At 38.9% G+C, this 16,232-nt stretch overlaps 1 protein-coding gene across 1 annotated transcript in view; it reads left to right on the forward strand.

The window, feature by feature from the left end:
• CFH (complement factor H) overlaps nt 1-16,232 on the forward strand; it is a 39,634-nt gene that overhangs the window by 5,099 nt on the left and 18,303 nt on the right. The window contains exons 3-10 of the mRNA XM_069789351.1: nt 904-1,009; nt 2,356-2,432; nt 4,234-4,428; nt 6,665-6,835; nt 10,003-10,182; nt 11,739-11,939; nt 13,240-13,419; nt 15,948-16,124. Coding sequence (XP_069645452.1) covers nt 904-1,009; nt 2,356-2,432; nt 4,234-4,428; nt 6,665-6,835; nt 10,003-10,182; nt 11,739-11,939; nt 13,240-13,419; nt 15,948-16,124 — 1,287 coding nt within the window. The remainder of the gene's footprint in view (nt 1-903; nt 1,010-2,355; nt 2,433-4,233; nt 4,429-6,664; nt 6,836-10,002; nt 10,183-11,738; nt 11,940-13,239; nt 13,420-15,947; nt 16,125-16,232) is intronic.

Below are 16,232 nucleotides of genomic sequence, written 5' to 3' on the forward strand. Positions count from 1 at the left end.
TAAATACTGCCACCCAGTGAATAGATACTGACACTGGCAAGGTGCAGGTGGAAGGAGAAAGGGGATGCTCTGCCACAGGTGAAGTGATCCTGTTCCCTTTTCAGGATAGGCCACCCTAGATGGTAAAATGGATCATGACATTGTCCATTTTCTCTGGATCACACTGGAGCAGGTGTAGGGCCTACTTAAGCACCTCTTCCTTCGAAAAACCAAGGATGTTGATACTTTCCAAGAAATTAAATTGCCTAGCTCAACAAGGACCAGGAAAGATTTCTTCTGAGGAGGCCTGATAGGTTTTAGCTATGCAGTTTATTTTGCAGTCCATATTATAACATCAAAAGTGGATGAATGAGGCGTATGGTGTGTTTATCTTTGCAATTATTTTGGGAATCGAGGGCAAGTAGTTAGGGCCAGACCACAGGAAAAGTCCTATGGGGAACTTTGAGCAGAAAGGACTGAGGACCAAAAGACTCCTGTGGCCTTAGATCATCCCTCTTTACTCAAAACAATTCCCATCAGATTGAGGAAATTTCATTTCCAATCATGGATGGATTCTGTAGGAGAAGCTTTGGACAAATTTATGCCACAAGTTGTATGAAAAGCTGAAGCTACATCTTGCCATTAAATTTGTCATACAACTTAAGATGAGCTCAGCCTTTTTAAAGGAATAAAACCTGCTAATTTGTTTTTAATTAAAAAAAAAAATCAGCAGATCCTTACTGCAATATGTTCTCATTGAGGATAGTGATTAAAAAAAGGGATGTTGATCACGCTGATGCTGAGCATTTTTTAATTTTTGAAAGGCCCATACTCGCTGTAATTACTAGAAAGTGCTATCTTTCACACTTTCATATTCCTGTGCATGGTGTAAGTAATTTTTTTCTTCTTCTTTTTTTTTACCAGATAAGCCCTGTGGACATCCTGGAGATACTGAGTTTGGTTCCTTTGAACTTACCAGTGGAAGTGAATTTGTATTTGGTGCCAGAGTTGAGTACAGATGTAATGAGGGGTAATACTTACTTAATTCAATACATAGGAGTTAACATAAGGTGTTAATGTTAAAAGAAGTGTCAGTTACAGATTTATTGTCTGTAACTTAGCTTACTATTATTTAATGCATGGTTATTGTTTAATTTAAATTTCTGCAATTACAGTAATACTAAAGGTAACTCTTTCTCATGTCTGGTGCTATCGGAGTAACTGAACTCATGCACCTGAAACTGTCATGCATGGTGTCTAAAATATGTAAGGCTGTAGCTAAATTGAAATCATGGTTGCCCAAGTATAAAACAAACAAAACCAGTGATCTGTCTGTAAAGCTACCTCATGACTCCACTAGCCAGCCAGTTCAGATGGAAATGCAGCTTTGCACGCTGGAATCAGTGCTCTCAGTAGGCAGTCATGATGGAATTATGTTAGCAAAGTCATTCCGCCATGCAACAGAGTCTCCTATTCAGAACCACAACTCATCAGTCCTGCTTAAATAATTTTGTGCATTATGAAGTAAAATGTATTGTAAAAAATGTTTGAAGGAAGGCATGTCTGGTAGACTCACTAACTGTTTTCACTGGCTGTTTGGAAGAAATTCTTCTCTCTTCTTCCTCTATTCATCTTCTCCAATGAAAACTGCAACAAGACAAATATGTAATATTGTGCTTAGTTAAGTACGCCTATGACTGGATTCTTTCCTCTGGAAATGCAAATCAGTTATAAGCATGGTACAGTGGTTTAGCCATGCTTTTGCAGTCTTTGTATTGCTGGAATCTAGTCTGAATTCCACAACAAGAGTTCCAAAATCAGTATTCTCCTTAATCCCTTAAGTTCAGACAGTTCTTCACTGTCATTTCAGACTAGCTGTACTTCCTCTGACTACATTTCAGACAAAGCAGAAGCCATGGCATTGTGGCCATGTTGCCCTCAAACCTAAGGTAATACTAGCTCATCAAAGCATGAGGTACATATGGTTTGGATTAAGTCCTATTTTGATGCTGTTACATGGCTTTCAGTCATACTAGAGCACAGGCAACAGGAGTTTTACTCTGCTTGCTACTCACTGTGTAAATTGCCCCTTAGTTATTTGTTATGTAACCAAAGCTTGTTATCTCTGTAATGAAGAAACCATCTTACTGATTACTTCCTACTTTCTGATTTTTTTTCGTATTTTTTGCCATATGCAATTGAAAGATACAAAACAGGGAAGATGCAGGCCAAAAAACTACTCGGTTTTGTCACGTTTTGGTTAGTCTGTGCTGGAACATAAGAAACCTACTTCCTTTGCTTCAAAAACAGCAGCACTGCTGTTTCTGTCACACAATGAGACTGTATTTTAGCATTGTTTACTTTTTATTCCGTAAGATACCGGATGCTCAGCCAAAGAAATTACCGTGAGTGTCAGGCAGATGGATGGAGCAATGACATCCCTCACTGTGAAGGTAAATGGAGTTTGACATTTAATTCTTTATCAAACTGTCTTTTTATCTGTCTGATACTATCCAGAACTAGTCTGTGATCTCCCTACTAGTATTAATTGACATTTGTTTAAATTCAAGTTATGCAGCAGTGAAATTCTTACAATGACTGCTTAGCCATTTTAGTCCAAGAAGCACTCAAGCTTTTGTTAAAAAGAATTCACAAAACAGAGTCTTGTCACTCCCAGACTGGCTTAAGGCTCTTCCTCACCTAAAGGCCCTGATAGAGCACATGCCTGCAAAACATGGTTACAGAAGACAGCTGGGATGAGGCATTTTGGATGTATGTGAAAGCATGTATGTTTTTAGCTAGTTCCCTCCTCCACCCTTATGAATATCCTAGCCATTAAGATTTTGTTATAAGTTCTTCTCCCTGTTAGCATACTGTGGAAGAACTTCAGTAAGTAAGAATGAGAGCAAGAGAGACTCAGACCTCAAGACTTAGTAGACTGGATGGCTCAGATGATACGTCCCTGATTCTGGAAACCTTTTCACCAGTTTCAAACCTGTATGACTGTGAAAACAAGCTTCCTTTCTTCCCAAAGATAATTTTTAACTGATCTATTTTAACATATGTGTGCAGTGGTGAAATTTCTCTTTAGGTTAAGCATCTAATGTCACAAAAGGGTCTCTAAAGAATCACAAATGAAAGTAGATATCTTTCTGTTCTCTAGAGTTTGTTTTCTGTGTTTTGACATTTCCTTGGTTTCAGATACTTAACATTTAGCTTACTGGATTTTGAGGGTCCTCAACTTTAAGCATACAGGTCTCTGCACAGTATAGAGCAATGGTTTCCAACATTTTTTTGTCATATGTCACCAAGATACTGCAATTTCAAAGTCCTCATAAGATTTTTCTTTCATGATTGAGGAGTTTTTATTAGACTGAAATATGATTGCCTATGAAAGAAAGTATTTGTATAATGTCCTAATTGTGAGGAACCTAGAAGATAGAATGTGAGCTCATAGAAAAGGCAGATGGCTTATAAGATGGAGAATGTTGTCAGCGAGAAGCGGGGGCTATAGTAGGCAAAACACCAGCCACTTTCATACATGCTCAGTGATATCTATGTGAACGTTTAAGAATGAGCTTTGATAGTCATTTCCCCCTTAATAAGAAATATCTGATGACATATGTTAATTCTTCCTTGTTCTGCAGTTACAAAATTAGGAGATACAAGAGGTCTAAATTAATGGTTGACGTTGTGTTTGTTTACTTCAGTAATATAATTGTTCTGATATCCTTAACTAGGATTTTTAGTTAGTAACTGAACTGTTGTAGTCAGTCTATAACACAACACTTTTCCAGGTATTTGTCTATAGCAAATTCAGTTTGGCATAGCTCTGAAGTAAATTAACCTATTTTGACAAAGTTGAATGGCAATATGTGTCAGTCAAAGCTCATCTAACCATCCATAGAATTCATAGGATCATAGGATATTTTAGATTGGGCGAGACCTCAGGATGTCATCTAGGTCAGTGGGTGCTCTGTCTTTAGCCTTCAAGGGCAGAGAAGAGGATGATGAGAGCCAGTCTACAAGCTTCCTCCTATGTCAGTCTGTCTTTTTGCTTAAGTTTTTGTATTATATCTGTTGCAAATGGTATCTGAATACATAACAAAACTGTATATTTATAAAATGTGCAAGGAAATTACAGTGAGTTTTCTGTATTTTAACTTTTTTGTGTGTCAATCCATTTTACAGAATAGACCTCAAAATGGCTGGGTTTTTTCCTTTCCTTTTGTTTTGTTTTGTTTTATTTTCCAGTGGCAAAGTGTTTACCCGTACAAGCACCAGTAAATGGAAGAATAATTATGACTGGTGCATTTGAGCTAGGCCGAGAATATTCCTTTGGCCAAGTTGTAAATTTTGAATGTAATGCAAAATACAAGCTTGTTGGATCTAAAGAAATAATTTGCTCTTCTAATGGAAAATGGAATAGTGATGTGCCTCAGTGCCAAGGTAAAAAGTACACTATTTATTATCTGTAATTAAGAAGCTTTATTCTCACAGACTTCTAAGGACTGGGTACCATATGGGAAACTACAAACCTTTTACTTTATTCCACAGCAATTAGGCATACTTTGTCTATAAACAATCTCCATTGCATATGTGCAGAATAAGTGGGATGAGTAAGAGAAGTCAGAGAATGTTGGATGCTAATATGGTCTTAATGGACCATATGTTTGTTCTGCATTTTCACTACAAGCTGTATGTTTTGCTAGGCTGCAGTCCATTTCTTTGAATACAGCTTTGGTATGTCATAAGATTCAATCACTTCAGTGTTGATTTAACCAAAGTAATCACAAACAATTTTAAATCTATGTGAACCAAGTTTAAAAAACAAGTATGATTTTAATTCACACATGTTCTTAGGGTATATAAAATACAAAGACATCATGATGGATTTTTCTTTCTTCAGACTAATGTGTTTCAACAAGTTAGAAGGTTAATTCATGTTTAGTTTTTACTCAACCACAAAATCACGGAATAAGTGAGGTTGGAAGGGACCTCTGAAGGTCCCTCAAAGCAGTCAACTAGAGCAAGTTGCTCAACACCATGTCCAGTCAGCTTTTGAACATCTCCAAGGATGGAGACTCCACAGCCTCTCTGGGTAACCTGTTCCAGTGTATGACCACTCTTAAGTAAAAATGTTTTTTCTTATGTTTAAGTGGTATTTCCTGTATTTCAATTTGTGCCCTTTGCTTCTCATCTTGTCACTGGGTGCCAATGCAAGGGGCCTGGCTCCATCATCATTACAATCAGGAATTTATACATACAAGTAAGATCCTCCCTCCCCCCCCCCCAAGCCTTCTTTTCTCTAGACTCTCTTAAGCCTCTTTTTATCTGTCAGTTTTTCCAATTTCTTAATTATCTTCATGTCCCTTTACTGGACCTGCTCCAGTATGTCCCTGTCTTTCCTGTATTGAGGAGCTCAGACCTGGGCGCAGCACTCCATATGTGGTCCCACAAGTGCTGAGCAGAGGGGAAGGATCACCCACCTTGACCTGCTGGCAATGTTCTTCCCGGTAGAGCCCAGGGTGCTGTTTTCTTTGTTAGCTGCAAAGGTGCATGGCTGGCCCCTGTTCAGCTTGTCCATCAGGACTGCCAAGTTTTTTTCTGCAAAACTACTTTTCAACCAGTCGACCCTGCCCTGCCCGAGGCTTGTACTGGTGGATGGGGTTTTCCTCCCATTTTGCAAATAGAGATTGCAGGGGATTGGATTGTCAGTATGTAAGAACCAATCCCAGGAAGTTTATGGTAACGATCACTGTTAAACATTCAGTCCATCAAGTGTCTTTGATTATTTATATGTTATTTGATCGGGAAGTATGCATTTACAAGAGCACAGTACATATGTTAGGATGTCAGATACATGTATGGTTTGTTCACAATTTCAGCGCTGCATTTTGCTGCTTTGAAACCCCCATTTATTATAATTTGAACAGCATAAAGTGGGATTAAACACGTGCTTGTAACATTTGCAGAATATAATGAATTTTGTTAAACAATGACGGTTCCACTGAGCTACATACAAAGTAAATACAGCAAAGGAATCCAAGAGAACTCTTTGGTGTCCTGCTCTGTGGCCAAGGAAACAAAGCCTTAAGTATTTTCTAGCTTTATGAATGCAGTTTTTGGAAACTGCAAGATCTCGGTGGTTTTACTGGGTTTGGTAAGGAGCTGGGGGTGATGAGGTTCTTTTATAGATTGTTAAGCATTCTAGTGTTTTCCAGATAGTTTAATTCTTTTTTTCCTGTTGATGCCGTGATTTAACTAATCGGCTACTGGCTGTGAGAGAGCTTTAGGTTTGCTGGAAATCACACAAAAATGAAATTATCTGAAAAATGGAAAATCCTAAATTTCAGCTAGCCTAGATGCTTATTTTAGAATGTCTCCTGCCTTATATACTGAATCTGAGATTCATTAAAATCCAAAGCAAAGCCCTCATGAGACAGGGCTGACAGACAAAATCTGTCTCATGAACCAATTTGGTATTGATGCTATGATATAGCACACTTACTACCTGGCACCCACAGTCAGGTCATTGAAGAGTTCTCAAATAAGTTTCAGTTTGCAAATGCAAATGTTTTTGTGAAGTCGAATGAAAAAACCTCTAAATTTTATTCCAATAGGCATTTATTCTTAGCAAATAAAAATAAAAAAAATACATGGGTTTTGTCTTTCTTAATTTCAGAGATTATCTGTGATGTACCAGAAATTCTGCATGGATATGTACATTCTCCAAAGGCATCTTACAAGGAATCTGAACAGCTACAGTTTGCCTGTAATGAAGGATACAGATACGGTGAAAGAGCAGATGTACAATGTACTGAATCAGGATGGAATCCAACCCCCTATTGTACTGGTTAGCCTTGCCTAAAGTTATTTTGCACATTTTTTTGTGTTTAGAAGTTATTTCAGGGATTAGTAATGACAAACATTAGTTTATTCATAACAAAAGAAATCCATCCATATCTGACCAATATGCCATGAAGGTCTGGAAGGATGAAGTGTTAAAGGGACCAAACAACTGGATAAGAGTTTTCCATGGAGAGCAGTAGCAAAAACAGTTAATTCAGTCTTTTGTTACTTGATTATTAAATTATAATGAGATATATATTATATAATAATATAAATTAAATTATTAAATAGGTCCATGAAGCAACAGTTTCTCCAGTATACTATATAAATGAGGTTGATGCTAAAATACTTCATGCAGCATTAGTAGCTGTTTTTATTCTATTTTTATATGATTCTGAATTAGTGGGGGGAACATAGGAAAAAGATTTCTTGGGTTAGAAAAAAATCCTGATTTGGACAAATAGGAAGGATAAAGCTGAATCTCTTTACCTTCTACAAAATATGATGAAAATTTTTTATCTAAGGAATGGAAAAATCAGACACTAAAGAGAATATTTAAGCAAGCAGGAAAAAAAGGAATTAATACCAAAGAAATTGAACTACAGAAGAAATCTGAAATTTTTAACAGCATGGGAAAATCAATATTTGAAACCACCTTCTTAGAGAAGTGGTAAGGTTTTTGAAGTCCTATTGTCTTCACATCAAGTCTCAATACCTTTTAAACTGTTTAACATGAACATAACTGGTATAAGTCAGTGGCTGTGCTGTATGTTGGAAAACTGGGTAAAGAAATATGTTTGATACCATATGAATTGCAGCAGTATGAATAAAATTAGGCGAAGCTAATAGGCTTAACTCGATGACCTACGTATGAATCACAAGCAGTTCTTTGAGGGGGAGATATAAGTTACCACATCTTCAGGTCTTCCGTGTTCAGTAGTTGAGATGCTGTGTCATCGTAGCCAAGATTCTGCTACTGGTAATTGTAGGACTAACCACTCAGTAAAATACCACTCAGCATCTCGCCCTGTATGAACATTTGAGACAATAGAAGTTTGCTAGACCTATTGAACTGACCTCTGCATCTTGTCTGAGTGTCCTGATGAGTCTTACTGTAGTTTGAGCAGACTGAGCACCTGGTTGCTAGTCATTACATCCATTCTTTAAATTTCTAGACTACTAGCTCTGATCAACCAGTTCCAACCAAAGAGGAACAATTAAAAAACGATCCCTATTTCACTAATGAAACTTCAGTAAGAAATTGCTAGTGTACTGTGCAACCTTTCAGAAATTACTGGAGATTACAGAAGTAACTTTCAAGTTAAAATCCTGACTTAAGTTTGTAAGCTGCCTTTCAAGAGTTCTTCTGAAATAGTAAGATAGTGTTGTAGGAAGAACAATCTGAAGTTGACATGGCCATTTCCAAAGGAGTTTGAGAAAATGTGAAGTGGTCCAATTTCAGAAAGAGAAGTAGTCCATTGATGGCCATAAGTGTGTAAACTGAAAATTATAATGGAATTCTAGTGCTGGATTATACATAAAGCTGAAAACAGTAGCACTTTCTACACATCCATTATGCCAAAAATTGTGTACAACATAGATTTGAAGTTCACTAACCCTAAGAACTGTGGACATGAAGTGATGTATAAACAGAGACCAAAATAATATGGTGTGCATGAATCCTGCCACTTCCATGACCCTTAGTCTAGGATGAAGACAGCAATTTGTTTAATGTCATCAGAACTGTAATTGCACAACCACATTATCCATGGTGTTGAAACTTCCCATCAGAAATTGTCTGAGAATCTCTACAAATTAATATATTTACAGTGCTGAAACTCCCTCTTGCTTTTTAACTCCTAAATGCCATCTGAGCAGTCAAGATGACAAATCCATAATTTCTGAGGCTAGTCCTGTTTGACATCAGCCCTCTGGGTCATGGATTTTGCTTTAGTTTCATTCAACTACAGCACTTAAACATTATATTGAAATCTCCAAATCCCACAAACAGAAATATGCATGCTACGTCCCAGTTGAAATAATTTGATGCAAATTTTGGGGAAATGATTAGTGCCTTGACTTGTCTTCAAGGAATTGCCAGACACTTGAAACTGGAAAAAAATTTTGGCAACAGGGCAACATTGTAGGATGCTGTGTACCACCCACCTTCCTGGGACCTCTTCCAGAAAGACTCCTTTAGAAATAAAGAGTAGTCAGTCTTAGTGCCCACTCTGCTCTTGACCTTTCTGCTTCAAGATTAGTAATGATGCTAATGCATTGCCTATGGTTTAGCAACATACTGCTTTTGAGAAGTGCCAAACAAAACATTCTTCCAGACACTGATGTACTGGGCTCTGATACTTGGAGCATATTCAGAGAGTGGTTCCAGATCCTGCTTGACTTATCACTGAACCTAGGTGATTCAGCAGTACATGCATACAGCTGATTCGCCCACCTTCACCCCACAGCAGGACCAACCAGTAGTTACCTTATAGTCATCCCCTCCCAGCCCTGAGTGTGTTGGTGATATTTTCCGAATTGGAAGTAGAATACAAAAAAAAAAAACCCAAAAGACAGGCTCCTGTTTATAAATAATATGTTTGCCTGGCTTCTCTAAGCATAAAGATATCATGAGCTTTTTAGACTAGCATTCTCGTCCTTTCTCAGTTGTTGAAATGCTTCCAAGTGTCAGTGCAAGACCCTAATCTTAATCACACAGCCTTCGAATGATTGGTTCCTAGTTAAGTATAGTTATTTCTCCATTTAGGACCTGCCAGTGAACCTGCCTGTCCTTTGGGACAGTGTCCATAAACCAACCCAGGAGAGCTGTGAGTGAGCCCAGCATAGATCATTTTGAGCTCCAGCTGTGGAATGACCTACTGGAAAAGATTAGTCAAATTCAGTTTGATCACCTCTAGTTCTTGCTCCAACCATTCTCTTTGTTTTAATCTTCTAATTTAGCATGACATCAGTAATAGCTGTCGCTCTCCTTTTACAGAACTGTACATTTCTAAGAGTGGGAGAGAAATGTAACCTTTTCTTTGCCCTAAGAAACATCTTTTTTTAACTATTTTATGCAGTTATGGTCAATATACAATGAAAATAAGAACTTATGCAACAAATATAAACATATTCTTCAAATTAGCATCCAGTTTTTCTCTTTTTATTTAGAAATTGTATGCTCTCCTCCAAGAATTCCAAATGGGAACTTTAGACCTCAAGAAGACAACTACATCGTAGGTGATATAATCACAATACAGTGTAATCCTGGATATCATTTTAAAACATTGACTGGCAAAAGCACAGCTGAATGCACCAAGAATGGCTGGGTGCCTGATCCGGGTTGTGTCCGTAAGTAGCTCTCATGAATGAAGACACAACATGTAGAGTTGTTGGAAATATCTCAGTGAAAAAGAGGTGAAGAGAAAAACTTCAGAAGCATGAGAAATGAGAGTTGCTTATTCATCGTGCTTCTTTGTAATGTAAAGCTTAATTTGATGGTTTAGAAAAGTCAGCTATAAAAACAATGGTATAATCTACATTTACATTATGTTTATAAACACAGGTATTATTTATTTCTGTATTTGTGAAAGTATGTGTTAAAATGTACTGTAGTCAGCTCCCTGTCAGGAATTTTTGTGGTCCACCTGAAGAGTAGCATGCCAGACAAGGTAAGAGGACAGAGTGAGTGTTAAAGTATCCAAACCAAAACAAAACATAGGTAATGGTTAGAAGGTATCTTTCATTATGGTTATCACAGCTTTAGATTTTTACTTGCAGTTGTATGTTGGTATATTATAAACAACCACGGTTTTATTCTACCTATTATAATGTTTGTCAAATAACAAAACAAGATATTCGTGATTGTTGATGAGTTCTTTCTTAGCTTAAACTTCCCATAACTACAGTAATAGTTTTGCCCAGTACGCACAGTATTAACAAACAAATAAATAAATTAGCAATTTATTTCATCATCTAGCACTCTTTGATTTTTAGTCACTGAAAGTAAAAGAAAAACTTAGAAAACAGAATGTGAGAGAAACCCTGATGAAATCAGTCTTGTAAATGAACCTTTGGATAAGACGATTTCGACTATTGCCAAAAAGTGCAGTTAGTATCTGTATTAATCTTTCCTTTATATGTGTGTGTGTTCTAAAATTCAGTATCATTCGGCGACCACTTCATTCATTATTGAATGGTCTGTCCAGTGTGTGATCTCCCTTGCCCCAGCATGTAGACTGTGGGTCAAAGCACTTCAGCAGGAACCTACCTGCTATGGCCAAGTAGGACACCCTGGGTAAACTTGAATGAAAGCTTCTGGGAATCTCCTCCTTCTGTCCTTGACTTGTCCCTGAAAAGGGTCAGTTCTTTTGAGGAACTGAGAGAACAAAAGAAAAACACTACAGTTTTAAAATAAAAATGAGAAGAACCAGGAAGAGCCTTTGGTACAGGATCCCCAAAGTTACCAATGAAAGTGGTGACAGGAGTCGTCTCAATTTTGAGTCCACAGTTCAGTGTCTATATCTGAGCTAGCTGTCTGGGCTCCCATCATGGTCAGTATAGTAAATGTCATCGAGACGCTCTACAAAGACAGTGTCATCTTACCACAGAATAAATACTTACTATTTGGTCTCATGAATCAGCCTTTGGAGTCCAGTGAGAATATTGACGGGATTTCTGTGGTTGCAACGGGATCAGAGGGAAGCAACCTAGGTATAAGCACTGACAAAGACAGCAGAAGCAGAGTGTGATTGCTCCCGCACTCCTTAGGATCTGCCAAGGTGTGCCGTCTAGATTCTGACAGTTTCAGAAAACACTCAGATGGTGAAGCTGAATCTGAATTAATTGTGTCCTGAGCTTTTTGTCACGCATGTGTTGATATTGTTGCTCTTAAATTCTATTTCAAGAGAAGCCGTGTGACTACCCAGCCATAGAAAATGGCAAGTTAAGTGAAAGACTGGAGTACCACAAAAACTATTACTTTCCGATGAGTTTTGGGCAGCATGCTGATTACCACTGCATTCATGGTTATACAACCCCGAGTGGAGAATACTGGGTTCGAATGGTCTGTTCTGAAAGGGGCTGGTATCCAGAGCCAAAATGCCTCAGTAAGTACATTTCCATTATACACTCAATTCTGTTGGAATTATCAAAGGTCTGTGCAGCAGAAATTGTGCTGATGGAGCACAAGATGGAACAAAGAGCAGTTAGTTAAAGTAGAACTGCTTTAGTTGACCCCTGGAACTGCACCCAGATTTCATCCTATCTGCAGAGCTCAAACTGTCAGCTGGTAAAGTGACACTCTGAAATGAGGAAGGCTGAAATGATACTTTTGGATTTTGGAGATTCTTTACTGCTGAAATCCTTCGTGAGACTGAGAAATGCATAGGAAATGTTTCTCTTCTCTGGCTTCTGGGTCACGTGCCTGCATCTGCTTTCATCTGCATACACAGCTGCACATACAAACAGAGTTTCTACTGTATGTAAATATATTCTTCCTTCCGTGGCTTGGGCACTTTGTCTAGAGGTTCCTCTCTGAGGTCCATTGCCTGGTCCCTTTGGACAACTTTTGGAGCTGCGAAGGTGGCACACTCTTACACTAAGCTGAAAGTGAGCAAGGCATCAGAAAAAGATCCAGATACACTGACTTAGATTTAAAATAAATCAGATTTAAATATATTTAAAGCAGCAAGCTGAGGCCTCCACTTCTAACACACATCTTCAGTCGCAGTAAAGTTCCTACGTACTGGTCGGGCTTGGAAGTGGACTACAAAAGGCTGATCTTTCTCTGTTGCCTTCAGTGGAGTGGTGCTCCGTGCAGGAAATTAGTGGAGTCCTGCCCGGAGGAAAGGACCAGTTACTCGAGTAACACAGCTGTAGCATTCCTCCAGCCATCTTCCTTGTGTCTGGGCTCTTGGGGGGCACAGGATGTTGTAGAGCCAGCGTGCTTAGCTGCTGCTAAAATCCCCAGAGCTGGTTTGAGAGGCTGATACATTTGCACAGAGATGATAAAATCTCCTGGAAGCAAATGCTGAAAATCACTCAGGGCAGCCATCAACATTTTAGAGACGTAGCAGACCAAACCAGAGCTGGTATACGTGACGCTAGATGCACTGAAGTTAGCCAAACTTGCTTATGAACACTAGGTAAGCGACACTGTTTACTAGACCACTTCTTAGCACTTCATGTAGCGACTTGCACTCCTGTTCATGTGATTCATTAATCTTAGGGCAGTGAAACAAATCATGCGTTCATTCAGGTTTGAACACAAATGTCTTTTGGGGATAGAAGGCTACAGAAAGGCACTTGGAGGGCCATTTTTTAGTAACCATCTTCCTGAGAATTAATTTACCTCAGTTCTTGCTGTACAAATTACTGTGGTTAAATGTACTTACCTTCCTCCTTCAGAAAAATGTCACGTCAGACAGCTGGAAAATGGTTATTTCTCATATGGACAGAAGAATGTTTACAAGGAAGGCGAAAGAGTTAAATATGTCTGCAGTGATGACTATTATGCTGAACACGAAGATGGGCAAGTCACGTGCACAAAGGATGACTGGTCACCTCCTCCAAGATGTATCCGTAAAAGTAAGTGTGCTCGTATTTTGTTGAGGTTTCTAGCTAAAACCGATAAATCCATCATCACATCACGTACATTAATCCATCACTACTGCTTAGTAACTCTAAGTCTAGGTGCTCTACACCTGAAACACAATGCCGTCATTCTCTCAGTGTCTCATGCAGCCCTCATGTCCCTGTGTGCTGCTGAGGTCAGTCGCTATATAAACATACAGAATGAAACCCTGTAAAACATCCACGCATGGCTCATTCAGATCTCCTAGAATGTAAGCTCTGGGATGGGAGTCACAGTCCCTTTATTTTCAGTGGTGAAATCTTGTTATAACATAGCTGTGCAGTAATGTAATAAATAGTGATCATTCCCCTTGCACAGCCTATCTGTAATTTGTTTCCGTTCAGCCTCTTGCTATGCCACCTGGTCCTTGTTCCTCTTGCTTCCTTTCCAGCTGGCATCATACTGGAAGGAGGGAGGAATAGGAAGGTTACCTCTCCTAACTCTGTTTCCAGCTTTTGTTCCTGACTTGTACCAAGCCTGAAGTTGCTAGAATGTCTCACAGGAACTTTAAATATTTAGATAATGATTTCATATGGACAAAAATAATTCAACCTAGCTTTTCTTGGACTGTAAAAATACTTTTTTAGGGAACCATTTGTGACGGAAAAAGACTTACCTGCAAGGTTCAAGCAAAGGACTTGAACTTCACTCACAGACTTAACTGCAAGGTTCAAGCAAACGACTTATTTGAACTTCACTTACAGACTTAACACGCCACTATTGCAGGTTTTACAGATACAATGGAGGAATGCACTACTGCAATTTTTAAGGCAAGAGTAGTACACTATTACAACCACAAGCACACACACGTTTACAAACTTAAAGCATAAACAATATTCACTGACCTCTCCAGGTAAGGGCTCTCAATCCCAGGGAAACTACCTCAACCGGCGTCCCGATCAAGGGGGGGTGGGGGGGAAGGGTTTCCTTCACAAGCCGACTGTATAGTTGGAGAAGTGACTCCCCCATCTCCAACCTGAATCTTAGAGTTCTTATCCCCTGACTTGTGGAATGGTGTGTATGACTATGTCTGAGTGGATCATGATATATGCCTAAATGGATTATGTATATCTGAGTGGAGTTTCCCGTTATCTTTCCTTTGCTGGTCTGTGATTGTTTGACTACACAAGGTTGTCATTTTAAACTGAAGCTGAAACCCTCCAGGTTTTGGGGTTTTTTTACCTTGCTTCCTCAGGCAACTGAATAGTGGTTGGACTGAGACTCAGGGCATACTATTTGTTAAGGGATTTCAAGGCTCAGCTCAGGCTTTGGTTCTTTGAATGGCACAGCCACCACCCTGTTTAGTTTAAGGTTTATATCAGACAACCCAGGGCTAAGCTGTCTACACAGCTCCCCGTGAGTTGTCTCTGCAGAGAGACAGGGCCTCAAGGCAATCCAAGGCTGGGTTGCTTTTGTAACCCACCATGAGTCGCCTGTGTGCCCTAGACATGGTGAAACTCGTTTGTGAACTATGAGCCTTACAATCCACACGCCATTCCACCCTGATAGAGACAGCGACCACAGAATGTCTTGGACTGCCACCCACTGAGATTTTGATATAGCAATGAGCAAGCAGAATAAAATTTTGTGATTCCTAGTGTTAGGCAATCGTGGGCATCAGTGGTATAAACAAAAAATTTGACGTGAAATTTAAACTTTTGAAGCTGTTGCACTGAAGTGTCATTAACTCTGCTCCCAACATTCAAATACATCCTCTAGTGTTCCTCAAAGTCTTTTCTGTTTCATATCTTTATTTACTTGACTCTCTAATGTGCAAATATTGCTATTTGTTGTAGAGTTAATTTGTTAAAATGAAGAAACTTCTTCACAGAATGATTTATTAGTAAAGAATTTAACATACTGCAGAAGTTTTCTTTCAGAATACAAGACCATAACATCCAACCAAGACAACTGAATTCCATCGATTTAGACTGGCTTAATGTATTCCAAGTGATGTGAAATCAGTTACAACATTGGGTCTGTCTGCACTAGTGTTTTAGTGTGCAAGAAGGGGTCCTTTGCTACAAATTTCCTTTAGCCCTGCAGTATGTGCCCTCTGAATGACTTCTCTTTGGTAGAACTGAGGTGGTACCTGCACACCATGGTGATCTCTGGCGTGTGCTACCTTGCAATATGGACAGAAGGTCCTCTTTATGCATGCACAGTGCTGTGCATGCCCAGCATGAATTTCATTTCTAGTGAACACCAGATGTGGACATAAAATTTTGGAAGCTTGCAGGATTGCTGCAAATGAAACCCCTGTCCACGCCTGTTTCTGCTGCATGAGTTGGTAACTGTGAACTTTGACTTCACACTTTCCAATTGTCCCCCAGGAAAAGCACTCAATGCAGAAGCAAAAATTCATGTGCTCTTAAAAATGTTCTAAATCCTACTGCTGCTTCATTTGTCCTCCTTCTTTGTATTATAAGCATGTAGTTTGGCAGTGTTTTACTTGGAAAAAAATTCTGTCTATCTCTTTCAGAAAAATGCCAGAATATCAATATTGACAATGGTTATTTGACCTTGGGAAAGAAAATATTTCGTTTACAGGAGAAGGTCACCTATAATTGTCGTACTGGCTTTTTAACTCCAGAAGGACAAGAAACAGGAGTGATACAGTGTCAAGAGAATGGCTGGACTCCACCTCCAAAGTGCATCAGTGAGTAGCATAAAGGCTTCAGAGCTCCCCATCATTGTCACTGACACAGACATGATGTCCTATGTACTCAGTTTTTTGTTGTCTGGATTGGTAGAGTTTTCTTACTGG

Source organism: Haliaeetus albicilla, chromosome 8 (genome assembly GCF_947461875.1).
Source record: "Haliaeetus albicilla chromosome 8, bHalAlb1.1, whole genome shotgun sequence".
Classification (NCBI taxonomy): Eukaryota; Metazoa; Chordata; class Aves; order Accipitriformes; family Accipitridae; genus Haliaeetus; species Haliaeetus albicilla.